The 26,999-nt window shown below is 44.1% G+C and overlaps 1 protein-coding gene across 1 annotated transcript in view; it reads right to left on the reverse strand.

Moving 5' to 3' along the window:
- Positions 1 to 26,999, reverse strand: part of LAMB1 (laminin subunit beta 1) — a 91,521-nt gene that overhangs the window by 52,758 nt on the left and 11,764 nt on the right. Inside the window, exons 4-8 of the mRNA XM_068276291.1 lie at positions 20,012 to 20,147; positions 11,178 to 11,251; positions 10,496 to 10,684; positions 10,308 to 10,371; positions 9,488 to 9,690 (exon numbers count right to left, since the gene is read on the reverse strand). Of these exons, the coding sequence (XP_068132392.1) occupies positions 9,488 to 9,690; positions 10,308 to 10,371; positions 10,496 to 10,684; positions 11,178 to 11,251; positions 20,012 to 20,147 (666 nt within the window). The remainder of the gene's footprint in view (positions 1 to 9,487; positions 9,691 to 10,307; positions 10,372 to 10,495; positions 10,685 to 11,177; positions 11,252 to 20,011; positions 20,148 to 26,999) is intronic.

The following is a 26,999-nucleotide window of genomic DNA, read 5'->3' on the forward strand; positions in this document are numbered from 1 at the left end:
TCAACACTCTACAAAAGCCTATTTATAACAGTTTATTAAATCTGTAACTACAAGTTCCAGTTTGGATCTATATTTTTTTTTTTAATATATCCAGGATGTTTAGGTCTCACTGGTAACATCTACATTTCCCTCCCCACCACTTTCCGCTTGGGATTTCTACTGGTTTGTTGGCCAAACGTTATGAATTTCCTTTTCACAGGTCTAAAGGCTTTTAGATTATCAGTTGCTGGGTAGGACTAGACCCGACTGAAGGAGTTACCGAGGCTGATCACAGCTAAATGGCAGACTGCAGGAGGATGGCGTGGGACCCAGACGTGCTTATGGGGCTGGAGGAAGCACGGGGTAAGTATCTATTCTTGATTATTCATAAGCTCTGGTACACTTTAATACACTAGCTCATGCAATTCCAGGTAATTCTTTAAATGGAACATGAAGCTAGATCAACTTGGCAGGCACCATTGTAGTTTTTAAAGAGTGCTCACCCTTTGATTTTAGTATGTTTTGAAACACTAACCAAAAAAACATTATGCAAATAAGGTGTTTTGACACCACTGGCTTAATTTTGTTACAAGTGTTCCTGACTGTTTGTCTGTTATATCCTCTTTCATGACTTCTTGCTTCTTAAAACCTAATATGAGTAAAACAGAACTAAACATCTTTTCACTGTCTCTGTCCATTTCTCTGCCTGATATAACAATAAATGTTAACACCCCTATAACTTCAGTTCCCAAAGCACAGTGCTTAGGGGTAATATTTGACTTGCATCCAACCTTTTGTCACTCAGAACACGACTAAAATGTTAATACTTACTCTTAATTATATCTCGTCTGGACTATTGTAACATGCTACTTTGTGGACTACCAACTAGCAGACTGGCACCTCCCTAATCTGTACTGAACTCGGCTGTTCGTCTCATTTATCAGCACTACACACAGCTTATCCACTGCACTTACTTTGAAACCTGACGGATCCTACACCAGCCAGCTCCAGCCACGGGAGTGAGCCTCCCCAGGAATGGGGGTTTAGCGGACCAAAGGTAGAGGTTTGACACTTTCCACTTAGTGTCAGTAATGAGGGCATATGCAATTTAATACAGAGGTGTGCACACTTATTACACACGGGGTTGATATATAATTGCTGCTGTTATGGATGCTATCCACACTATTATGAGCCTGAAGATTCGTTCATGAATATGCTTCATGAACGAGAATATGGAGTGCACTCCAATCAGGACATTTACTATAGCCCTAGGAATAGCTCCATTGTTTTTAGGGTAGGGTAAATGTATTGTCTCTTTCAAGCACCCAACAGACTTTGGCGGCCACATGCTTATAATTACGCACCACTCAAAATGGGGAGACACTCGGGTACCTAGAGCAATACTTCACCAAAATTCAACAAACCAGAGCATCTACTTGTGCTTATAGGAGATACATTGACGATTTGTTTTTCATCTGGGAGGAGGATGAGGCTTCGGTGAACAATTTCAAGGAATACATGAATAAGAACGATTGGGGGATAACCTTCACGATCAACCAGAGCCAGACGGAAATGGAGTACCTGGACGTCGTACTTTATCATGAGAAAACGGAAATAAAGTCCAGAAATCACTCCAAAGCAGTAGATGCAAACGCCTACGTTGATTTCCATAGTTGCCACTATAAACCCTGGAAGACCAACATTCCCTATGGACAATTTTTAAGAATTAGAAAAAACTGTACTGATAAAAAAATGTTTAATAACCAAGCTCAGATTTTGACCAAGAAATTTAAAGAAAAGCACTTCCCCAAGAAACTCATCACAGAAGCAAAGAAAAAAGCAGGGAACACAGAGAGAAAAACACTACTGATGAAAAAGCAAGTAACCCAGGATAACAGGGAGGCTGAACCCAGCTTCATAACAAGATTTTCCAGTAATCACAGACCAATCCAAGATATTATAAATAAACACTGGCCACTACTACTGAATGATCCCTTCCTCCGGACCAACATACAATCTAAACCTAGATATGTGTTTCGTCGAGCAAAAAATCTAAAGAATCAACTAGCACCAAGCAGGATCACATACAATAGAAATCATGATCCGAATTCAAAGAAAAAGGAGGGGGGAATTAGAAGATGCGGACAAACAAGATGCTTATGCTGCAACCTACTACAACAACACCAGTCGTCCATTACATCCACAGTGACGAAAATCTCCTACCCTATCACAAGCATACTGAACTGCTCTAGTGATTTCGTAGTCTATGTAATAACCTGCCCATGCAAACAACAATATGTGGGGAGGACCACACAACCATTGAGAACACGGTGGGGCCAACACAGACGAAATATCCAGAAAGGATTCTTGAAACATGGCCTATCCAGACATTACAAATTTCAACACAACCAGTGCATAGAGGGGACAAAAGTCAGCCCCATTGAACGAATTACAGAACAGATTCCCAATAGGAATGGAGTCTTAAGGTCACGAGAAATGTACTGGATCTTCCAACTGAATACTCTCCAACCAGAAGGCCTGAATATATGCTTAGAACATAATTTATAACTATTCTGCAATACTATAACTCACCATCACTGATAGACCAGAACCAAGAGTATAAGGCCGGTCCTGTCGTTTCCCACCCTACATCTCCTCATCTACATTGTTCCAATACGCTATTCCCATGATCCCCTCCCCCCTCCATCTTACCCGGAACACCACCCACAGAGCCCGAGCCCACCAGCCCACTGTCCCCAGTCCCAGGAAACTACTTCCCTTACCCACAGCGGCTTCCCAACGGCACAAAATAGCGTATGTATACATGTGGATATGGGCGTATATGAGCATGTATGCAGATAGGTCTGTGTGAATATACGAGCATTAGTATGTATATATGAGTATGTATGTATGTGCAGGTATATGCATGAATGAGCATTTTATATGAATATGTGCATGTGTGTGTGTGCGACAGCCCATACACATGTCTACATGCAAAAAGTATATACGTGCGTATCCATACACACGAACACATAATCCTGCATCCAAAGATGCACCCCTTGCTATCCCGATTGCCCTCCTCCATCCCCCCCCCCTCCCTACATCCTCCACATCTATTACCCTTCTCCCAGTCATCACCCACCTGACCACACACTACTTCTAAAAATAAAAATGTAAATCCAACTATAGGGTACCACCCTTCCAATAGACCATACTCGTCCAATTCATCTACACACCACATAGACAATATGCTCTCAGCCTCACACAATTTTAAACAAAGTCTCTCCAACCAACATCAGAAGATACTGAAATAAGGGAGCCCTAGATCAGTTCCACACAAAGACCCCCCCCCCCCCCCTCTCAGGCTAATCTAAAGGATTAACCCAGGTTTTATATATACCTAAACACAAACAGAATAGGTATCACCTATTCACTAAGGCCTAGTGCACACCGGAGCGTTTCCGCTGCGGTTTGCAATCTGCTTGCGGGTGCGGATCTGCTAGGGTAATGTATTTCAATGGGCTGGTGCACACCAGAGCAGGAGGCGTTTTGCAGAAACGCATACTCCCGGGCTGCTGCAGATTTTGGATTGCGGATGCGTTTCTGCCTCAATGTTAAGTATAGGAAAACCGCAAACCGTTCTGAAAAACGGCACTTCAGAGCGGTTTGCCAGGCGTTTTTTGTTACAGTAGCTGTTCAGTAACAGCTTTACTGTAACAATACATGAAATCTACTACACCAAAAACGCTTCACAAAACCGCAAAACGCTAGCTGAAACGCTGCAGAAAAAGAAGAAAAAGCGTTTCAAAATCTGCTAGCATTTTGCGGATCTGCTAGCGGGTTTTGGTGTGCACCAGCCCTTACAGTGGAGGAAATAATTATTTGACCCCTCACTGATTTTGTAAGTTTGTCCAATGAAAAAGAAATAAAAGTCTCAGAACAGTATCATTTCAATGGTAGGTTTATTTTAACAGTGGCAGATAGCACATCAAAAGGAAAATCGAAAAAATAACCTTAAATAAAAGATAGCAACTGATTCGCATTTCATTGAGTGAAATAAGTTTTTGAACCCTCTAACAATAAAAGACTTAATACTTAGTGAAAAAACCCTTGTTTGCAAGCACAGAGGTCAAACGTTTCTTGTATATATATACACATATACATATACATATATATACACATATACATATACATATATATATATATATATACATATACATATATATATATATATACATACATACATATATATATACATATATACATATATACATACATACATACATACACACACACACACACACACACACACACACACACACACACACACACACATATAATATATATATATATATATATATATACCCATGAGGATATATGGCCCCCCGTATATAATGCCACTATTCTCTTATACCCCGAAAAGGTATGGCCACCAATCTTAATACTGCTTCCCCTCCCCTTCATATACACGCAATATAACAGAGTTCACTACAAAAACAGGGCGCCATCCCTTAATCAAGATGGCCGCTGCTTCCCTCAGTCTATACAGCCCATTGGCTATCTCTGACACACACCACATCTAGTCTCCTCCCTACCCTCCATACGCTGAGCCACGCGGCAATCCGTATGATGGGAAACCATCCCTTAACTAAAATGGCCGCCGCGTCATCCTGACCGTCCAGCCCATTGGCTAACCCTGACACACGTGACGGGCGTACCCACGTGATTGGGTGACGTCAGCCAAGTCACGCGGAGTCCGCCGCAAGTAGCAGCACAGCCTTTCCATTTAAACGAACTCCGGCTGCCATTGCTCGCTATGGCGCTCGGAATCCAGGCACCTTCTAAAAATAGGTAAGGTCTCGTACCCACCACCTCCACTCTCCCGCCCAACTGCCCACTATAACTCTCTCCTACTGCTAACAAGATCTACTTGGGCTATATTTACACATCGCCCTCCATAACACTAGTGCACCATAGCCCAATAGTTCCTCTGTCACTCTAAGAACACCCAGTGGATAGACATTAGTTTCAGATACATTTTATTGGATATCTATTAGGCATGAACCTCTACCTCAATAGGTCATAGAAAAATCTAGTGTACTGAACATAAATGTATTAGTTTCCAACACAGTGTGAGTCTAACAGCATTTATCTGTGCACGAATCCAAGTATCATAAAATAATACACATTCTAACCATATCCACCAAACGCTATTTGCCACATGCCCTATATATTATGTTTTTTCTTCAAATGCAATTATTGTATATATTTTACTATAATATGTGTTATCTGCTACATATACTATATATATGTTCTTAAAAATATATGTCTCATTTACTATTATACAGTGTTGCACCTAAGTGATGAAATATAGCTATTATGAACCATCAAACGCTACTTGCCACATGCCCTATATATTAGGTTTTCTTCTTCATATGCAATGATTTTATATATCTTATTATAATATGTATTATCTGCTACATATACTATATATATGGTCTCAAATATATATCTCATCTACCATTATACAGTGTTGCACCTAAGTAATGAAATATAGTTATTATGAGCCAATAGGTTAAATTCTGATATAGCACATATATAACTGCATTTGTTTTAAACATTTAATATTTTATATATTTTATTATTTTTTATGTTATATTTTATATGCTATAGGCTGTATGTTTCTCATTTATTACTATGTGTTATAACAATTGTGCCTGAGCGCTGTATGCTATCCTTTAACTTTTAAGGCACCTCTATTGACCTGAGGAAGCGGTTTTGACCGTGAAACGCGTTGTCTGTGCCCCAATAAACTTCGATTATACAAGTATACGACTTGATTTGTATATTTCCCATAAGGGACAACTAGAAGGTAGGATCACACCATTTTGTTTCCTTAATGCTGTACCTACCATATAGAATCACATAGAGCTGAATCACTTTGCCGGGCGCCTCCTACCCTACCAAAAACTAGTTAGTACCTCTTGATCCAAGGGGAAGATCTACGTCGGAACTACTCCGACGGATCTACCTTTTTTGGGGAGCGACCAAAAGAAGAACAAAGGCCGAGTGGGGACGGTACTTCCCCACCAGTGAAAACGAGTGGTTGCCTCAATTAGCAACCCACTCTTGTGAGTATAATACTTATTGACTTTATAAAAGTAATCCTTACATAGTAACGTGCTGCACCAGATTGGGCTCCCGGACCTCCTGTGTTTTTTTGTCTTCTACTACTACTACTTGTGCTTAGTTCCTTTTAATGATAGCCTGCAAAATTTATTATACAAAACATGGGTCACACTACGGTACATCTAAAATACTAAAACCAATAGATCCCGTGAGCTTATCTTCTCCCACTGTCCCCATGATGGTATATTACCGTATTGATCACCCAGCCTCGGCCTATGCAAATCTATCGGTTAATCCAATCACATTTAGACAATTGTGGGCCCTCCACCCGGAGCACTCCACGAGGCCTCCTCATTCACACACTGATTGACAGTGCACTGTCACTTTAAAGCTTATTATAGTGATCACTGTACCAGTCCTTTTCTTCCCACAGGAAACTGTACTGTTCTCAAGTAAAAGGGGGGATATAGCCTCAGTTGACACTTGACACTTTCAATATCCTTACAGTCTCCTTAAATCAGTTCCTAATCACTCCTATGACTCAGACTTCTGTCTGTCTCATACTCTTCTGCACTGTGTTATACAGTGCGTGACTCCAAGTGCTGCGGTTACTCACGACCTTGCTGCCATCTGCCGCCTCCTTCAGAGGGAGCTTTGCTCAGGGCTCTTTAACCTCCTTGGCGGTAACCCCGTGTGTGACACGGGGTAAGCCGCCGGAGGGTGCCGCTCAGGCCCTGCTGGGCCGATTTACTTAATTTTTTTTTTGCTGGACGCAGCTAGCACTTTGCTAGCTGCGCCAGCACCCCGATCGCCGCCACCGCGCGCCCGATCGCCGCTATCCGGTGCGGCGCGCGCCCCCCCCCCCCAGACCCCGAGCGCTGCCTGGCCAATCAGTGCCAGGCAGCGCCGAGGGGTGGATCGGGTCTCCCAATGACGTCCCGACGTCGCTGACGTCGGTGACGTCATCCCGCCCTGTCGCCATGGCGACGGGGGAAGCCCTCCAGGAAATCCCGTTCTTTGAACGGGATTTCCTGATCGGTGATCGCCGAAGGCGATCGAAGCGGGCGGGGGGATGCCGCTGAGCAGCGGCTATCATGTAGCGAGCCCTCGGCTCGCTACATGATAAAAAAAAAAAAAAAAAATTTAAAAAAACTGTTGCGCTTCCCCCTGGCGGTATTTTTCATACCGCCAAGGGGGTTAAAGTGCTTTCGCCCAACGCTGTATAAGCATCACCTCACTTGCGCTGCCTGCGCCGGTCACTCATCCAGCTCTCACTTGTGGGGCTTCCTGGTGCGTCCCGACGTCCCGGGATGGTGAGCGGTCACCCCGGCCTACTGACACATTTCACCCCGCCCACGGGGCTTTCTCAAAGTGCATGGGGTTGGCTCTTGCTGCAGCATCATCTCCTTTTAGAGGCTTTCATCACCGGCTGCCTGACTCCTCCTTGTTTGCAATCCACCATCTTTAGTTCTGTCACACTAAGGGCAAAGCATGCTTTATCCTCTCCTTTTTTCTTCTGCTTGTAAATCAATCATATTCACCTATAAACCATATCAGATAAAGAGTACCTCTCATCTTCACTATACCCCCCTTCTTATTTCAGAAAATACACCATATTAAGATCAGAGTACAATCCATCTGGTATTCGTGTCCCCAGACGATAGATCCAGGTTGCCTCAATTTTATACAGATCATTTTCAGTGTTGCCTCCCCTATGAGACACCTTCTGCTTCACAATTCCCTTAAAGCATAACCCTGTTGGGTCCCTGTCATGGTAGCGTGCAAAATGTGTCCCTAGCGGGCTATCCTTCTCCGCCTTCTCGATATTTATTTATTTTTTACATGCTCCCCTATACGTGTGCCCAATCGTCGTTTTGTTTTTCCAATGTACAATAAATTGCACGGACACGTTATACAATATACGACTCTTTCCAAATTGCAATTTATATTATCCCTGATCTCAAAGGACCTAGTGCCTTTTGCATTCGTGAATGTTTTCATCCTCTCCACCAGACCACACACGTTGCAACCTCCACAACTAAACATTCCGAACTTTTGAGGAAACTTGTTGAGCCATGTCTCCTTCTCCTTACTCACAAACTCCGATCTCACCAGTTTGTTCTTTAGATTCGGGGCTTTTCTGGCCGTCCTATACGGTTTTTCAGCTACCAGATTTTGTATTCTCCTATCCAACATTAAAATACCCCAGTGTTTCTGCAACACCCTTTGTAACGGGTACCAGTGGGCCCCATAGGCTGTAACAAATCTGATATGGTCCCCATTTGCCCCCCCCTTCCAATCTTTTTACGTGGTGATCAACCCTTTCTCAACTCCTCCCTTTTTGTCTCCATTTTATGATACTCCTGTTCAACCAATTCCTGTGGGTAACCTCTCTCCCTCAATCTTACACTTAATTTCTGTCCTTCCCTCACAAAGTCCTCATGCCGGGTACAATTCCTTTTAGGTCTATAAAACTGTCCTCTCGGGACAGTCCTTTTTTTGTGATTCCAGATGGTAACTGGAATAATGCAACATAGTATTCCCGGCTGTAGTGTAGTGTTTAGTGTGTAAATGAGGAGGCCTCGTGGTGTGCGCCGGGTGGAGGGCCCACAATTGTCCAAATGTGATTGGATTAACCGATTGATTTGCATAGGCCGGTATTGTCTCTGTTTGTCACCGTGTTTATGCTGACATTTCATGATTAAAAGTATATACAGTTTTTTCACACTACCTCTGTGCTCCCTATACTTGTTTGCTAGTTACTCTCTTTATGGGTGAGACGAGCCTTATTTTGTGGTAGATATCCCGTACCTTTTTGCTTGTTAGACTTGTCTCATTCATCTTTCTTCCCACTCTTCCTCTACTGATCCTCTCTGCCAAGCTCTTCATTAGCTTCCAATTAACCAAAGGATCCAGTTCAAACTCTTAACCCTAACCTACAAAGCTCGCCACAATCTCTCTCCTGTGTACATCGGCTCACTAGCTTCCAAATACCAACCCAATCACAATCTTAGATCTGCACATGACCTTCTAATGTCCTCCTCTAGAATCACCTCCTCACAGTCACGTATATAAGATTTCACATGTGCTTCACCCCTCCTCTGGAATAGTTTGCCACAACACATCCGTCACTCCCCAACCTTCGAGATCTTTAAACGTGCCTTCAAAACTCACTTTCTTTTATTAAGCATACACTCTACCTTAGGCCAGTACACCTTTTGCGGGTGCCAGCACTGGATCGGGGATGCACAGGAGGGCTGGGGGAAGCCTCATTAGGATCCAGAGGCTCCCCCTACCCAATTTTTTTTTTATTACAGGTTCACTTTACGAATTCCCCCTCCTACCACAAAAAAAAAAAATTAAAAAAAAAATATCTTACCATTCCTTCCACATTGTCCGAATAGCCATTCACTGGTGCACATTCACTGGCATGTCCATAACAGAAGCAATTGCCGCGAACCACCATATCATAAATGGCATAGTAGTATTTTTCTTTTATTTCAATTCTTGAATCCAAAAGGTTATCACCCAAAGTGTGGAGTTTCAGAAACTTTATTCTTAAATTTGTAATTCTCAGCATACCTAGTATGAAAAAAAAAAAAAAAAAAAAAAAAAAAAAAAAAAAAAAAGTATTACGTTTCATTTTTTTTTTTAAATTGCCCAGACTTCCTAGCTGTGTAAAGCTGAAAATTATTAAAAAAACAAAAAAATTAGGGGGATGTCCTGCAGGGGGGGTCTGATCGCCGCCGGCTACTATTGATTTGCGGGGGTTTGGGGCTCCTCAAAGCCCCCCTCCGCAGCGTTTTCCGGGCTCCCCTGCTTTCCCTCCCTCTCCTTTCTCCTCTGAGCGGCGCAGGACGGATATCCATCCTGCGCCTGATAGGATAGGCTTCTGCCAATCAGAGGCCGGGGATCGCCGATCTACGTCACGCAGCAGGGCCGTGTGATGTAAACAGCGGCGATTCCTTCCCCGCGTGTTTACATTATGCGTGCAAGCCGCGATCAGCGGCTCGCACACGGTTCACGGAGGCAGTCTCCGTGAACTGGCATGGAAAGGCCGCTCGAGCGGCCGTTTCCATGCTATACCACTAACGACCCACCGACGCCTATCGATTCTTGATCTGTCTAGATTTAGACTCATAAATCCAGACAGAAATGAACCGAGTACACAGACTTCAGATAGTTATTTTATGGCTTACTTTTAATTCGGGGACTGTATGGATCATCAATGCGGAAAGCTGGATCTAGAACGCGAAATATAACCTGTAACATAAGTGGTCATAAAAAAAAAACCAAAACAATGAAATAGAATGTCAGTAATAATGAACAGGTGTCAAACAGTGAAAATATAACTCAACTATTGAAAACAAAGCATTTATTAAAATACCTCTCCTTCTGTTGAAGGCTCTATATCAGAATACCGAGAATCGCAGATAATATCATCAACTCTTTTCATTGGCCCTACAGAGATTCCAGGAAATGATGATTCACAATCATATGCAAAGTATCTGTAGACTTTCCATGTTTTACCAAAGTCTGATGACCTCTCAATCAACATTGCAGCTGGACGGAAGGTCTACAGAGAGAAATAGATGTTCTATTAACATAAGCATCTGCTTGGAAAACTTAAGTATTTAGATTTGTACTGTTTGACCACAAAATAATGCTTCTGGCAAAACATACTAATATGGCTGTCTGCCAGAAACACAAGGATGTGGCTAAAGTGAGCTCTGCCTATAACACAGCACAGTATGTACATTGCATGCCACATGTTATTCCCAGACATCTGTTTGGAGGATAGACAAAGACAATTATGTACGCAGATGTTCTGCCTCAAATATAAAATGCTTATATAAAACAATCCTCCAAAGTCAGAACGGATGTACAAAAGCATCATGCATAGTTTAAACGGATATTCCAAAAACTTGTAGGTCAGCCTGTCCTGCAAACATGTCTTCGTTGTAGCTTAAATGATTTCACAGTAAACTGTACAATGGTTTCTAACAATGGTCCCTTCAAAAAGCTAATTACACACTGGTAGTCGTTGGTGGATGTCATGAATTCCTAACCTTAAAGGTCATGATGAGATGAGTGAAATGGAATTCTGCTTCAAGATCCAGCTGGATTGTGACATTTTCCATACCTTCAGAAACAAATAAGGAAAGCAAAAAAAATAAAATAATAATTTTTAGGAGTTTACAGTGGGACATTTCAGTCATATCTATTTACTACAAATACCCAGTCATGAAATACTCTATTTGTTAATTTGGTACTAGCAGTAAAAGCCAGAAATACAGAATGGTGAAAAGTCCATTAATTTCTATCGAGAGCCTTCTAATAGCATATGCTGTGCATTGAAATAGCATATCTGCCTTCAGAGACATAATAAATTAAAAACTGTTTGTTCAAAGACTTATTTTGTTCACCTTTAAAAATTGTACGATTTGTTTAGTGGAACCTGGCTGGAATAAGAGGCATTAAAATAATATTTATATAGATCAGTACCTCAGTACAAACTACTACTATGAACAAAAGCAGAAAGACCATGGGAAGGAAAAAATTATATATGAAATATATCCACTGTGATCCATGCTGAGTACTGAAATTACTTTTATAATGACGTAATCTATACTTTTTGTTTACTTGCCTACGTAGTTTTATAGAACAGGCATTTCACAATATGGCCATTCAGACTACAGAATGTATAGTCAAATGCTTAGGGGGAACAATGTGCCGCTTTACAAGCTCTTGTACTACTTTCTGAAAAAATAGGGCAGTGAGGGATAGGTGACCATTACCTACAAAAACCAACATGAACCCAATCAAGTTTATTAAAACGTTTCTATTATCTTAAACTTTTTTGATATGTGAAGTAAGTAAAAGCATACTCCCTTTTCAGTATCAGGCCCATGAGAAACTGATCGTCTTGTTGCCCCTTGGTGGCAATCCCAGATGCAACAAGGCAATCAACGAGGTGGGGGGGGGGGGGATTAGCATAAGCATCAAGAGGGCTCATCGCCCTTCAATACCACCACCCAATACAGTGATCTATCTTCCAGACCAGGCGTTGTCCCACATTTTTCTTTTGAGGGGGGGGGGGGGGGCAGGAGTGATAATGGCAGCACCCATTGGCGGGGGATCAAAGTTTTGCAAGGGACTACAGGTTTTGTAGTTTCACCCCTGATTTCAACTTTACTTTACTCAAGATAGCTACATTATTAACTACTTCCCGACCGCCGTATGCACAAATGGCGGCCGGGAAGTGCACCCCGCAAGGACCGCCGCATTGACAAATGGCGGCGGTCCTTGTAGGGGCATGGGCGGAGCGATCGCGTCATCAGTGACGCGATCCTCCGCCGGGAGTCGGAAGCCCGGCATTGTGCCTCTGCTCGCCGGGCACTAGCAGCCCCGGCGAGCGGAGGGATCTCTGGGATCCACCAATCAAAAAGTATAAGGCACTTTGTTAAGTAAACAAAGTGCCTTATACATGCTTCCTCCTCGCCTCGTGGTCTCATTGTTGCAGAGACCACTAGCGAGGAGGAAGCATATTGTAAGTATCCATCACACAGCGTTTTTTGCCACAGCAGCCCCCTGATCACCCACCCCAGGCCTCATACCCCCCCCTGATCACCCCAGCAGACCCCTGCCCAGCACCCTTGCACCCCTATAAAACCCCCACCCCCCCCCCACCTGCCACTAACTAGCGACACAGTTTCTTAGTTTAGGTCCCTAACTGCCTCCTAGTCACCCCTGATCCCCCCCCCCCTACCTTTAGATCACCCCCAGACCCCATCCCAGACTACCCCCCTGTATACTGTATACATCTGTATACAGCTACCTTACCCTCTGATCCCCCTCTGATCCCCCTCTGATCACCTGTCTATCACCTGTCCATCACCCCTCAGCACCCCCACCCATCAGAGCAGACCCTAACTGCCCCGCGGGGGTAACCGATCACCTGCCCAGGCCCTCGATTGCCCTCATAACCCCCTTCTGATTACATCCCCTGCTCTTTGTTTACATCTGTCCTCCCCAGCAATCACTAACTGATCTTTGATCAGTAACCCCCTGTGTCTGCCTCTCATCAGATCAGGACTCAGTCTGCCCCGTGCAGGCTCCTGATCAACCCCCCACCCCCTCAAATCGCCCTCAGACCCCCCCCCCTAATCACCGTCCAAGTGCATTGTATTTGACTGTGCTGCGCTTGTATTTGATTGTGCTGCGATTGTATTTGATTGTCCCGTGATCTGCTTCGATTGTCCCGTGATTGTTTGATTGCCTGAGACCCCACTTCCCACCACACCCAACCCCCCCTCCCCCCCCACCACACCCAACCCCCCCCCCCCCCCCACCACCTTCCGAGTGCATCAGATTTGCTTGTGCTGTGATTGGAGTCGATTGTATTTGATTGTCCCGTGATCGACTTCGATTGCCCCGTGATTGTTTGATTGCCTGAGACCCCACTTCCCGCCACACCCAATCCCACCCTCCCCCCATCACCTTCCGAGTGCATCAGATTTGATTGGGCTGTGATTGGATTCGATTGTGCTGTAATTGTATTTGATTGTCCCGTGATCGGCTTCGATTGCCCCGTGATTGTTTGATTGCCTGAGACCCCACTTCCCACCACACCCAACCCCACCCTCCCCCCCCCACCACCTCCAACCACCACCTTCCGAGTGCATCAGATTTGCTTGTGCTGTAATTGGAGTCGATTGTATTTGATTGTCCCGTGATCGACTTCGATTGCCCCGTGATTGTTTGATTGCCTGAGACCCCACTTCCCGCCACACCCAATCCCACCCTCCCCCCATCACCTTCCGAGTGCATCAGATTTGATTGGGCTGTGATTGGATTCGATTGTGCTGTAATTGTATTTGATTGTCCCGTGATCGGCTTCGATTGCCCCGTGATTGTTTGATTGCCTGAGACCCCACTTCCCACCCTCCCCCCATCACCTTTCCGAGTGCATCAGATTTGATTGTGCTGTGATTGGAGTCGATTGTGCTGTAATTGTATTTGATTGTCCCGTGATTGTTTGATTGCCTCTGAGACCCCACTTCCCACCAACCCCAATACCTCTCAAATACTCCCTTTTTGCTAGGTAGGTGCTCTTTTTTTCTGGGTAGTCTCGGAGGAAAACCCCATAAATTTAGCAATCCAAAATGGCAAGAAGGGGGCTTTCCGATGACGAGGTATACAGGTACATGGACCAGTCGGATGAGTTCTTTTGGGAAGAATCATCCGTCGAATCTTCCGGGTCCGAATTTGAACCTGTAGAAAGCAGTGGTTCCCTGACCGATAGTGATGACGAGGCTATGGTCCCGGCTAGAGCCAGGCGTACCAGACCCCAAGTCGTTAGACCGCAGGTGGCGCAGGATCCGCCTCAAGGGCAGCAGGGTGGTGCTAGCGCTGTTGATAGTTTTCTTGGTGAGGCAGGCACCAGCAGCGCAGCATCTCCTGGACTTAGTGCCAGTGCTTCCGTAGACCCTGGCGAAGTGGTGAGCGTCAGTATGGAAGTTGAAACTGGTACGGTGGCAAGTGCAGTAGTACCCCCGTCGCAGCCACCAAGAAGAAGACGGGCCCGTAGTACCCATAGACTCCCAGAGGTGCTGGCACAACCAGATTGGCAATCCCCTGATTCCGCCGCACCCGTAGTGCCCCCTTTCACCGCCCAGTCTGGAGTCCAGGTGGCGACAGCTCATCTAGGAACGGCCCTAGACTTTTTGCAGCTGTTCATCACCCAGGTTCTCTTGGACCTAATTGTGGTTGAGACCAACCGTAAAGCCACACAATTCATCACCGAGCACCCGGAGAGCATGTATGCCCAGCCTTTCGGGTGGAAACCAGTCCAAGTTTCCGACATTAAAATCTTTTTGGCCCTTATCCTTCACTTGGGACTAATGAAACAAAATGTATTGCGGTCGTATTGGTCTACGAACCCAGTACATCATGTTCCCTTGTACCCTGCTGCCATGTCCAGGACACGATTTGAGTCCATCCTGCGCTTCCTGCACTTCAACGACGACGAAACCTGTCTTGAAAGGGGAGACCCTGCTTATGACCGGCTCCACAAAATTCGGCCCCTCATAGACCACCTGTCCTCAACATTTGCAGATGCTTATATCCCTGAACAGAACATCTGCGTAGACGAGTCCCTCTTACGCTTTACCGGGCGCCTTGGCATCAAACAGTACATCCCAAGCAAGCGCGCCCGGTATGGGGTGAAACTGTATAAGCTCTGTGAAAGGGCCACAGGCTATACATGTCGTTTTAGGGTCTATGAGGGAAAAGACTCAAAATTGGAGCCGGTCGGATGCCCTGACTACCTGGGGAGCAGTGGAAAGGTTGTGTGGGACTTGGTGTCACCCTTGTTCCAGAAGGGGTACCATCTTTTTGTGGACAATTATTACACAAGTGTGGCCCTCTTTCAGCACTTAAAGTTAGAAGGAATCCGATGCTGTGGCACTGCGCGGCCTAGTCGCCAGGGCTTCCCCCAACGGCTCATTAACACCAGACTTCAACGGGGGCAGAGGGCCGCCTTGCGTACTGAAGACCTGCTCGCGGTGAAATGGAGGGACAAGAGGGACGTTTACTTTCTGTCCACCATTCACACAGACACGACAGTCCAAATTACACGGGCAACTAAGGTCATTGAAAAGCCCCTTGTCGTCCACGAATATAATGTCAACATGGGAGGGGTGGACTTCAATGACCAGAGGTTAGCGCCCTATTTAATGACCCGGAAAACAAGACGCTGGTATAAGAAAGTGTCTTTTTATCTGATTCAATTGGCAGTTTACAACAGCTTTGTTCTCTACAGTAAGGCTGGGAGAACTGGATCTTTCCTCCAATTTCAGGAACAGATCATTCTGGACATCCTGTATCCAGGAGGTGCCAGGCCCCCCCCCCCCCCCCAGATGCAACTAGCCGACTGCATGGTAGGCATTACGCCTATCAGATTCCGTGTGCCCCAGGTCAACGCATCCGAAGAAAACGTTGTCGTGTCTGCAGCAGGACTGGAAGAAGGAATGACACCAGTTTTTATTGTCCCCGCTGTCCTGACCAGCCTGGCCTATGCGTAGGGCCGTGTTTTGAGAGGTACCACGAGCAGGTACACTATTAGAACCTAGGGAACTCCAGACACAGGAGTAGGCACACACTCAGTGGTCTTTTGCACATTGTCGCAGGGAGAGGAGAGGTAAGCTTGAAGACCAAACGGGTAAGCATAAAAGTGGGAAGAAGGATCGGTTTCCATGCTTGATATTGCTGATCTGTCCTGGATTGGCGATATAAGACGGCATGTTTGAATTTCCCTTGAGTGTGGACACCCCCGGTTTATATGTGATTTGGGCCGATGATGATGCTTTAATGCCACACAGAGTCATCTCTATTGGCAGGCATATTGCTGTATCCTACAGGCATAATGCTGTATACTAAAGTTCTGAGGCCCAGTCACATAAGTTGGTGGCTCACCCTGAGTGCAGGGTGGCACGGGGTGTCTCTCTCCTGAGGTTATCACTGCCATTGATGTGGAGGAAGATCTGCCATTGATGGGGAGCAAGGTATGTTTGCCGTTCATTTTTCCTTTCAGCCCAGAGTGCATTACTTGTATACCCAATATAAGGAGTATAGCAGAAACTCCTAATACTGGCCATACATGTAATGATTGCAGAGACCCTAAAATGCCAGGACAGACTCCACAAATGACCCCATTTTGGAAAGAGGACACCCTAAAGTATTATGTGAGGTGCACGGTGAGTTCATAAAAGATTTTAGTTTTTGTCACAAGTTAGCAGAATTTTTTTTTTTTTTTTTTTTAACAAAGTGTCATTTTCCGTTAACTTGTGACAAAAAATAAAATTTTCAATGACCTCACCATTACCCTCATGGAATACCTTGTTGTGTATTCTTTCCAAAATGGGGTCATTTGTGGGGTTTGTTAACTGTCCTGGCAAGTGGGCGGGGTGCTAAATTGTGAGCACCCCTGTAAAGCCTAAAGGTACTCATTGGACTCTGGGCCCCTTAGAGCAGTTAGGGTGCAAAAAAGTGCCACACATGTGGTATTGCCGTACTCGGGAGAAGTAGTACAATGTGTTTTGGGGTGCATTTTTACACATACCCATGCTGGGTGGGAGAAATACCTCTGTAAATGACAATCTTTTGATTTTTTTTACGCACAATTGTCCATTTACAGAGTTATTTCTCCCACCCAGCATGGGTATGTGTAAAAATACACCCCAAAACACATTGTACTACTTCTCCCGAGTACGGCGATACCACATGTGTGGCACTTTTTTGCACCCTAACTGCGCTAAAGGGCCCAAAGTCCAATGAGCACCTTTAGGATTTCACAGGTCATTTTGCGGAATTTGATTTCCAGACTCCTCCTCACGGCTTAGGGCCCCTAAAATGCCAGGGCAGTATAGGAACCCCACAAATGACCCCATTTTAGAAAGAAGACACCCCAAGGTATTCCGTTAGGAGTATGGTGAGTTCATAGAAGATTTTATTTTTTGTCACAAGTTAGTGGAAAATGACACTTTGTGAAAAAAACAATAAAAATCTATTTTCCGCTAACTTGTGACAAAAAATAAAATCTTCTATGAACTCACCATACTCCTAACGGAATACCTTGGGGTGTCTTCTTTCTAAAATGGGGTCATTTGTGGGGTTCCTATACTGCCCTGGCATTTTAGGGGCCCTAAACCGTGAGGAGTAGTCTGGAAATCAAATTCCGCAAAATGACCTGTGAAAGCCTAAAGGTACTCATTGGACTTTGGGCCCCTTAGCGTACTTGGGGTGCAAAAAAGTGCCACACATGTGGTACCGCCGTACTCGGGAGAAGTAGTATAATGTGTTTTGGGGTGTATTTTTACACATACCCATGCTGGGTGGGAGAAATAACTCTGTAAATGGACAATTGTGTGTAAAAAAAAATCAAAACATTGTCATTTACAGAGATATTTCTCCCACCCAGCATGGGTATGTGTAAAAATACACCCCAAAACACATTATACTACTTCTCCTGAGTACGGCAATACCACATGTGTGGCACTTTTTTGCAGCCTAACTGCGCTAAGGGGCCCAAAGTCCAATGAGCACCTTTAGGCTTTACAGGGGTGCTTACAATTTAGCACCCCCCAAAATGTCAGGACAGTAAACACACCCCACAAATGACCCCATTTTGGAAAGTAGACCCTTCAAGGTATTCAGAGAGGGGCATGGTGAGTCCGTGGCAGATTTCATTTTTTTTTGTCGCAAGTTAGAAGAAATGGAAACTTTTTTTTTTTTTTTTTTTTTTGTCACAAAGTGTCATTTTCCGCTTACTTGTGACAAAAATTAATATCTTCTATGAACTCACTATGCCTCTCAGTGAATACTTTGGGATGTCTTCTTTCCAAAATGGGGTCATTTGGGGGGTATTTATACTATCCTGGAATTCTAGCCCCTCATGAAACATGACAGGGGGTCAGAAAAGTCATAGATGCTTGAAAATGGGAAAATTCACTTTTTGCACCATAGTTTGTAAACGCTATAACTTTTACCCAAACCAATAAATATACGCTGAATGGGTTTTTTTTTATCAAAAACATGTTTGTCCACATTTTTCGCGCTGCATGTATACAGAAATTTTACTTTATTTGAAAACTGTCAGCACAGAAAGTTAAAAAAATCATTTTTTTGCCAAAATTCATGTCTTTTTTGCTGAATATAATAAAAAGTAAAAATCGCAGGAGCAATCAAATCGCACCAAAAGAAAGCTTTATTAGTGACAAGAAAAGGAGCCAAAATTCATTTAGGTGGTAGGTTGTATGAGCGAGCAATAAACCGTGAAAGCTGCAGTGGTCTGAATGGAAAAAAAGTGGCCGGTCCTTAAGGGGTAGAAAGCCCTAGGTCCTCAAGTGGTTAAAGACTACAGAGGCAAACTCACAGGACTTCTCTCTGGAATCAGTTTTTGGTTCCATCAACCAAAGCAGATGCAATCTAATAGGCTTATATTTTGTACTTTGTTCCAACTATAGGTGTTACTGGTTTAAACAAAAAACAGAACGCAAATAGCACATTGAAAGTGGCACGACTGCAGCCTGAGACACTCCACATTTGTGGAACACAGTTGTCCTTTCAAAGCCATGCGCTGGCTGGGTGCAGCCAAGGATTTAGATGGAAGAGTAGCAATTCAAATTATCCAATCATTAAAAATATTAAAGGTGAGAATATTTGTTAAGTATTTGTGGGTTTTTACTATAAATGATAAAATTAAAAAGAAATAATAGCTTAGCTACAGGTTTTACCCAAGTCCTGAGACTAAATTTTTTTTGATAGCTTTTGGTTTCCATAAAAAGGTATAATTTATGTAATTTTCCATTTCCATTTAGTTCCTGCACAAGAAAGCGGGAGATTCGTTCTAATGAAAATGCACAGTTAGGGCTGGTGCACACCGAGCGGCTTTTTGGGCGTTTTCAGATCCGCTTGCGGCTGCGGATCTGCTTGGTCAATGTATCTCAATGGGGTGGTGCACACCAGAGCGGCAGGCGTTTTGCAGAAACGAAAAATGCCTGGGTGAGGCATTTTTTGGATTGCGGATGTGTTTCTGCCTCAATGTTAAGTATAGGAAAAACGCAAACCGCTCTGAAAAACGGCACTTCAGAGCGGTTTTGCAGGCGTTTTTGTTACAGAAGCTGTTCAGTAACAGCTTTACTGTAACAATATATGAAATCTACTATACTGAAAACCGCAGCAGCAATCCGCAAAACGCTAGCAAAACGCCTCATAAAAATAAAAAAAAGCGTTTAAAAATCTGCTAGCGTTTTGCGGATCTGCTAGCGGGTTTTGGTGTGCACCAGCCCTCATTAGGTCTGTGATCAGAGAAGCTGAAGACCAATGTAACATTAACGCTTACCATTCTCCGACTGCCACCACAAATTAAGGCGATTTGGGTCAAACGTGGAAACTACATTTTCAATTCGATGGCTCTCTGTATTATCCTCAGCACTGTATGTTGTTCTTGAGTCACATATAAAACATTTCTTTTCATCCTTGAAAAAAGAAAAAAAAACGACATTAGGACAGGGGTCTCAAACTCAATTTACCTCGGGGCCGCAGGAGGCAAAGTCAATCAGCAGCTCCCGCCCCATCCCCCCCCCCCCCCCCCCCTGCATTGATTTTTATTTCAAAATCAAATTCACACTAAAGCGAACTATTTTGCCTATTTTACCTTATAGTTTGCTTCAGTGCTCCCATTACAAGTAATCCGCCGTGTCCCCGCCACCAAAAAAAGGGCTGCAGAGCCCCCAAATCACCCAAGGGGCAATCCGCCGGCATTTCTTGGAAGGGGCAGAGCTTTCAGCTCTGCCCCTCCTGACGTCAATTGCGGCACATCGCCGCCTCTGCCCGCCCCTCTCACTCTTCCTTCACAGAGAGGGGCGGGGAGAGGCGGCGATTGACATTAGGAGGGGCAGAGCTGAAGCTGAAAGCTCTGCCCCTTCCAGGAAATGCCGGCGGATTGCCCCCCCCAGGCGATTTGGGGGCTCTGCAGCCCTCGTTTAGTGGGTGGGGATGCGGCGGATTACTTGGGAGCACTGAAGCGAACTATAAGGAAGCTTTTGCCGGCGCGGGCCACAAAATATTGCATCGAGGGCCGCAAATGGCCTGCAGGCCACGAGTTTAAAACACCTGCGTTAGGACATTCAATACATTCAATCTGCCCATAAGAATTGGGTTTAGCCTTGATGCAATGTATGTAGAAAACAATTCTATTTTATACAGATATACCATACATCAGTATTTCTTTTACAGATTATTGTCCAGTGTTTTATTTCTCCTTTAGGCAAAATATTGTGAAACAAAACAGAACACACGTGACATGCCAATCAGAGATTGCAAATCATAAAGTCTTGACTGCTGACAAGTACTGCTCCTGCCCCATTTTAATAGGTAGTAGCTGTTCAATGAATTAGGGCCACACAAGGGCAGTGCAAGCTCTTCTCATGTGCAGGGCTAGTCTGCACTTGAGCCCTGGCAACCAATTGCAGCCATTTTTTTTAATTGAGAGGTTGGAATTATTCTCCATTTGTCAGACAAGTCACATGATGCTTTCATCACGCTGCCCACAGATGCAAGTCAGGAGAAAATGAAAAGACCAGTGCACACTGCATCACAATAAGGAAACAAACACAAACCCTGCCAGAGTCTGTATTGCACATAACCTTGTTATCAGTGATAAGGGTGGGGGAAGCAGAGGTATTCCAGAGATTTATAAATAGGCCCCCTTTCAAGCTGAAAACCAAAATCACACGACTCTTTTACCTTTGTGTTCGCATCAACTAGGTAAAATCATGTAGAAGGAATATATAACCTAAAGTTAGCTTATTGTGCAAAACATCCCTGATTCCCTTTTTTTACATATGCACATGCAATCTTCCTCCGACATGGTAATGAATTCCAGGAATGTCTTCCAAGTGCTTTTCATATTTGCTCATTTCCTGTGGGATGAGGCAGTATTTCATAACTTTAAAATTCTCAGTAGAAAAATGACAAAATGAAACCTGTTTTTTTCTGGTGGCTAATTACCTGCATAGGCAAAATTTATCTTCATGAACGTGCCCGTAACAGCTAAAAGATCAGTGTACCATGAGAGTGCACTGTTACAGCTGAAAGATCAGTGTACCATGAGAGTGCACTGTTACAGCTGAAAGATACCATGAGAGTGCACTGTTACAGCTGAAAGATCAGTGTACCATGAGAGTGCACTGTTACAACTGAAAGATCAGTGTACCGTGAGAGCACAGTGTAAATATTCTTCAGCGTATGCATCTGGTGGGCTTGACTTTTTGGCATGCTGCAGCCATCCTACCTTACAGATTTATTTTATAAAATGAAAAGTCTATAGGCCCGTACCCACCTTGCAATTTTTCCGGCGATGTTCCCGACGACTTGCATTTTTTGATAGACAAGCATTCATTTCTGCAATCTTGCGGCGTGGGTACAGCCACACAATCATGCAAACATAGCTTTGCATCGCGTGGCGATATCGACTGTCACGGCGGATCATATCTTTAAGATCCCAAACAACTCCGGCGCAAAGTAACGTGATCATTTTAACTCTCGTTTACGCCCTTCACATAACGTTGCACATACCGCGGTGATTGGAAGATGGATTGGGAGAGCGCTTGTCAGGAAGATGTCGCCTGATCCATCTTTCTGCATCACGAGGTAAGAATGTAGCTTACGATGTGTCATTGGATTGGGGGATTACTGATTCAAAAAAAAAATAAAAAAATACTAACATGTTTAAAACACAAAACAATGCCTGATGGAAGCTGCTTATCCATGTTAAAACAGCACATGAAGTCAAAAAGTCTAGAGTGAAAGTCTGTGCGTTACATGAGTAAAAAGTCCATTTAAATCCTCTATGTCAGACTGCATTTCCACTGGGGTGCTGTGTCCATTTCCTAAATGTTAGCGGCAACCATGTTGATGCAAATGTGAATCCATGACGCTTTGCCGCACCAATTACAACTGTGGGGATTCTGATGCGTGCTGCGCAAATCTACAGCATAAATCATTTTTCCCCTCCACGTGTTTCGAATGCAACCTATTGATTTCAACGGACGCAACTGGCGCCTAGTGGAAATAAATGCTATATGTAGCAGAAATGCTACATACAGCACTTTTTCAAAACTAAATTACTACAGAACATGCAAAGGGAAAACAAACCCAAAACTTACATTTTAAGAAGTGATAACTAGAGGAATACTTTTATTTAGCACATCCTAAATGTCTCAATGAAAATAGATTGGACAGTGTCTACTGTCAGACAGGGAGAGAATAGCAGAGAGATTAGAACATGACACCCTCACGCTGGTAAGCTTTTACCAGTGGAAGAATGTGGTTCCATCTCTCCCCTTGATAGGATACACATGCTCAGCCAATTACCTTTCTGCTTGTGTTTTATTCAGGAAATTATGTACAGGACTTGCTTGATCATACCTGTGCATTCCACTGACCTCAGCTAACTATAGAAAACTGGAGGACAGTCATGTTTTTTTTGTTGAACGAAAACCGACATCTTGCCATTTATCTGTTATAGAATGCAGTTTTCCTTGCCTTATGCAACAGATTTTAATGTGACAATGAAATAGTCTAAGAACCAATGCGACCATAGGTTTGATCTATAGAAAGCTGAAGCATTGACCTTTTTAACTGCTTTGTGTCAACATACAGAAATAAAGACCACATGACCATGGGTTACTGGGTCACAAATCTCTTTTAGTCAGCTGACCCTCTGCTGTGCTGCACCACCTCATTTCTTGCTCTCAGTCTTATCATTAAACACATTTCTAAACTAACAGTCGTCTGAAAGTACAGATAAGGCCAGAAACCCTCTAGGAGCGATTTCTAAACTCTAGTTATTTGAAAAAGCTCTTGCTAATGCAATGCTAGGGGGATTTTTATAAAATCACATCGCTCAAGTGGGATCACACCCATAGCATTACATTAGCAAGAGTTTTTAAATCGCTCAGAAAAATCGCTCCTAGTTGGTTTCTGGCCTAACAGTGGAAGTGGTGCTCCAAAGAATGCACAGACCACATTAAAACACACAGTTGGGAAAACTAAAATTTCATGTTTGTGGCCTACAAACAGAATAATAATAAAAGGCTCCAATTTCAAGAAGAAAAATGTCGTTTCTAGCTGTGTGGTATGATGCAGACTGCTGGCATCACCTGGTTTAGGACTCTGCTGAGCTCTAGCAATTGTCTACTGAGAGTGGGCTACAGGGCTGTTTGAGGATTTGAACTGGTCAGCTTTATTCTATACAATATACCTCCACCCCAAGAAACCACAGAAAGCAATATTTACTCAATCTGGAGCTTCAGCTCACTGTGCAAAAAAAAAAAACACCAGCACTAACTACTTCAGTTTTAGACCATGCAAAGTACAGTAAAGCAATTACAAAAATGCAGCTGTGTGGAATCTGGATTCTTAATTCTGTAATTAAGGGCTACAGGGAAGCAATAAGCAAGCACCTCTGGGTGTACGCTTGGCTTACAGAGGCAAAAGGGAATTTTTTTTTAGTGTGATGTCCCTTCCTCCCAGCCCCAGTAATCACTCATTGAAAAATATCACTTTTGGCTAAAGTCAAACTTTCAGACATGAAAAGGCAGGCTTGCGGTGGTGTTCCCCGCTATCATCCTACAATTCCCTTCTCTTAAAGTGGCCCTGAACTCTTATACAGGACAGAAGGAAAACAGACAAATGCACCCTGTATGTATTGAGAGTTTAGCCTGTCTAATTCCCCTTATCTGTGACTAATCACTACTGTAATTTGATATCTCAGCTGTGTCAGCTCAGTAGTCTCCTCTGCCATGGCAGAGCAGCTAATTTGTAAACACATGATGCTAACAATACGTCTGCTTCCATGAAAGAAGAAAGTAGACATTGCAGATTTTTTTTTTGCAGGATTTTTATCAGCTGTAACAAAGAAATGTTTTCCTTTAAAAGTTATGCTGTTGTGTATCTTTTAGAGCAGAGAGGAAGTTCTGAGTTCAGGTCCGCTTTAAAGGACAACTGCAATGAGAGTTATATGGAGGCCCCATATTCATTTCCTTTTAGGCAATATATCTTGCTGATCCTCTGCTCTTGATAATTGTAGCTATAGACCCTATAGAAGCATGCAGCAGATTGACCAATGAAAACAATTTTCAGTACCTAGAATATTTCAAATGTACTTGTGCTGAAATCTATGTAACCAACTTTTCGGTCCGTGTAAAGTCTGCTGCAGTTAAATAAGTTTAGTTACTGGAAACTGCCTTCTATGTAAATGATGTGTAAGTGCCTGGAGAAAAGCAATTAGAGTTTAGAATTTAAGTTCAACTGGAGAAGGGACAGAGGTGTTTGAATAATATTCTAATTACTGCTATAAAAAAAAAAAAAAAAAAAAAAAATAATTACTATTGTGTTATTAAAGATGGTCACAAAATAGGAAGCAAAAGTACAAGTTATACCACATGTAGGAGAGTTTCAAATTTCTGTATATTAATTACTGCTGCATAATTAGCAGTCCTTTAAAGGGATACTGTAGGGGGGGGGTCGGGGGAAAATGAGCTGAACTTACCCGGGGCTTCTAATTGTCCCCCGCAGACATCCTGTGCCCACGCAGCCGCTCACCGATGCTCCGGCCCAGCCTCCGGTTCACTTCTGGAATCTCTGACTTTAAAGTCAGAAAACCACTGCGCCTGCGTTGCCGTGTCCTCGATCCCGCTGATGTCATCAAGAGCGCACAGCGCAGGCCCAGTATGGTCTGTGTCTGCGCAGTACACTCCTGGTGACATCAGCGGGAGCGAGGACACGGCAACGCAGGCGCAGTGGTTTTCTGACTTTAAAGTCAGAAATTCCAAAAGTGAACTGGAGGCGGGGCCGGAGCATTGGGGAGTGGCTGCGCCAACACAGGATGTCTGCGGGGGACCATTAGAAGCCCCGGGTAAGTTCAGCTCATTTTCCCCCGACCCCCCTACAGTATCCCTTTAAGCTTCAAAAGCTCATATGCAGTCAACATGTTTTAGTAGCAGATTTCAAGGACAAATAGAAAGATCTGTACAGTCAAAAAGTATTTGAATTGCAACTTTAAATAGGTAGTCAATCAGATTTTGGGCCCTTGCAGAAAAAAAGTAAATAGTTTGGAATGTATGTCAAGACAAATTATTTATTTATTTTTTCAGGGGGGGGGGGGGGGGGGGCACGCAAGTGTCAAACCCAAGTAACCTACAAAAGAGGCAGAGCAGGCAGCCAATGACCCGACAAGTTTACCTACCTGTACATTTTTGCAGGGAGGCAAAGTGAAGTGGGCAGGGTCACTTCCCTGCATTCAGCGAGTGCTTCAGCAGAGATTGGAGAGCTTTGTAGGTTAGGGTTAAGCATTTTAACTGGATCCTCTGGTTAGTTGGTAGCCAATGTAGAGCTTGACAGAGAGGGGCAGCAGAGGAAGAATGAGAGCAAAGATCAATGAGATGAGCAGTTTAGTTCAGTACAGATTGGAGTAGTATGTTACAATAGTCCAGACGAGACATTATAAGAGCATGCATTAACATTTTAGTTGTGTCTTGAGTGAGAAAAGGTCGGATCCGAGAAATGTTATTGAATTTGAGATGACAGGAGCTGGTTAAGGAGTGAATGTGAGGAATAAAAGTGAGAGAGGAGTCAAAGATTACTCCTAAGCACCGCGTTTTGGGAACTAAAGTTATTATGGAAGTGTTTTTAACATTTATTGTTATTTCATGAGTGGTGGACAGAGACTATGGAAAATGATTCATTCTCTTCTACTCATATTAATTTTTAAGAAGCAAGAGGACATGTAGGAGGATAAAGCAGGCAAGCAGTCAGGAACACACGTGAGGAGGGAGTTAAAGAGGAACTGTAACGACAAAACGGCCCCTGGGGGGTACTCACCTCGGGTGGGGGAAGCCTCAGGATCCTAATGAGGCTTCCCACACCGTCCTGCGTCCCTCGGGGGTCTCGCTGTAGCCCTCCGTGCAGCGGTGACGCAATATTTACCTTCCTGGCTCCTGCGCAGGCGCTCTGATGCCTCTCGGCGCCGAAGTAGGCGGAAATACCCGATCGCCGTCGGGTCTGCTCTACTGCGCAGGCGCAAGTTTCCGGCGCTTGCGCAGTAGAGCGGACCCGACGGAGATCGGGTATTTCCGTCTATTTCCATGCCGAAAGTCGCCACAGCGCCCCCGCTGGAGCCAGCAAAGGTAAATATTGAACTGACAGTCGGCACAGTCGCCGGCTGTTCGGAGGGCTGCGGCGAGACCCCCGTGGGACAGAGGACGGCGTGGGAAGCCTTATTAGGATCCGGAGGCCTCCCCCACCCGAGGTGAGTACCCCCCAGG

This window comes from Hyperolius riggenbachi, chromosome 3, assembly GCF_040937935.1.
Source record: "Hyperolius riggenbachi isolate aHypRig1 chromosome 3, aHypRig1.pri, whole genome shotgun sequence".
NCBI lineage: Eukaryota > Metazoa > Chordata > Amphibia > Anura > Hyperoliidae > Hyperolius > Hyperolius riggenbachi.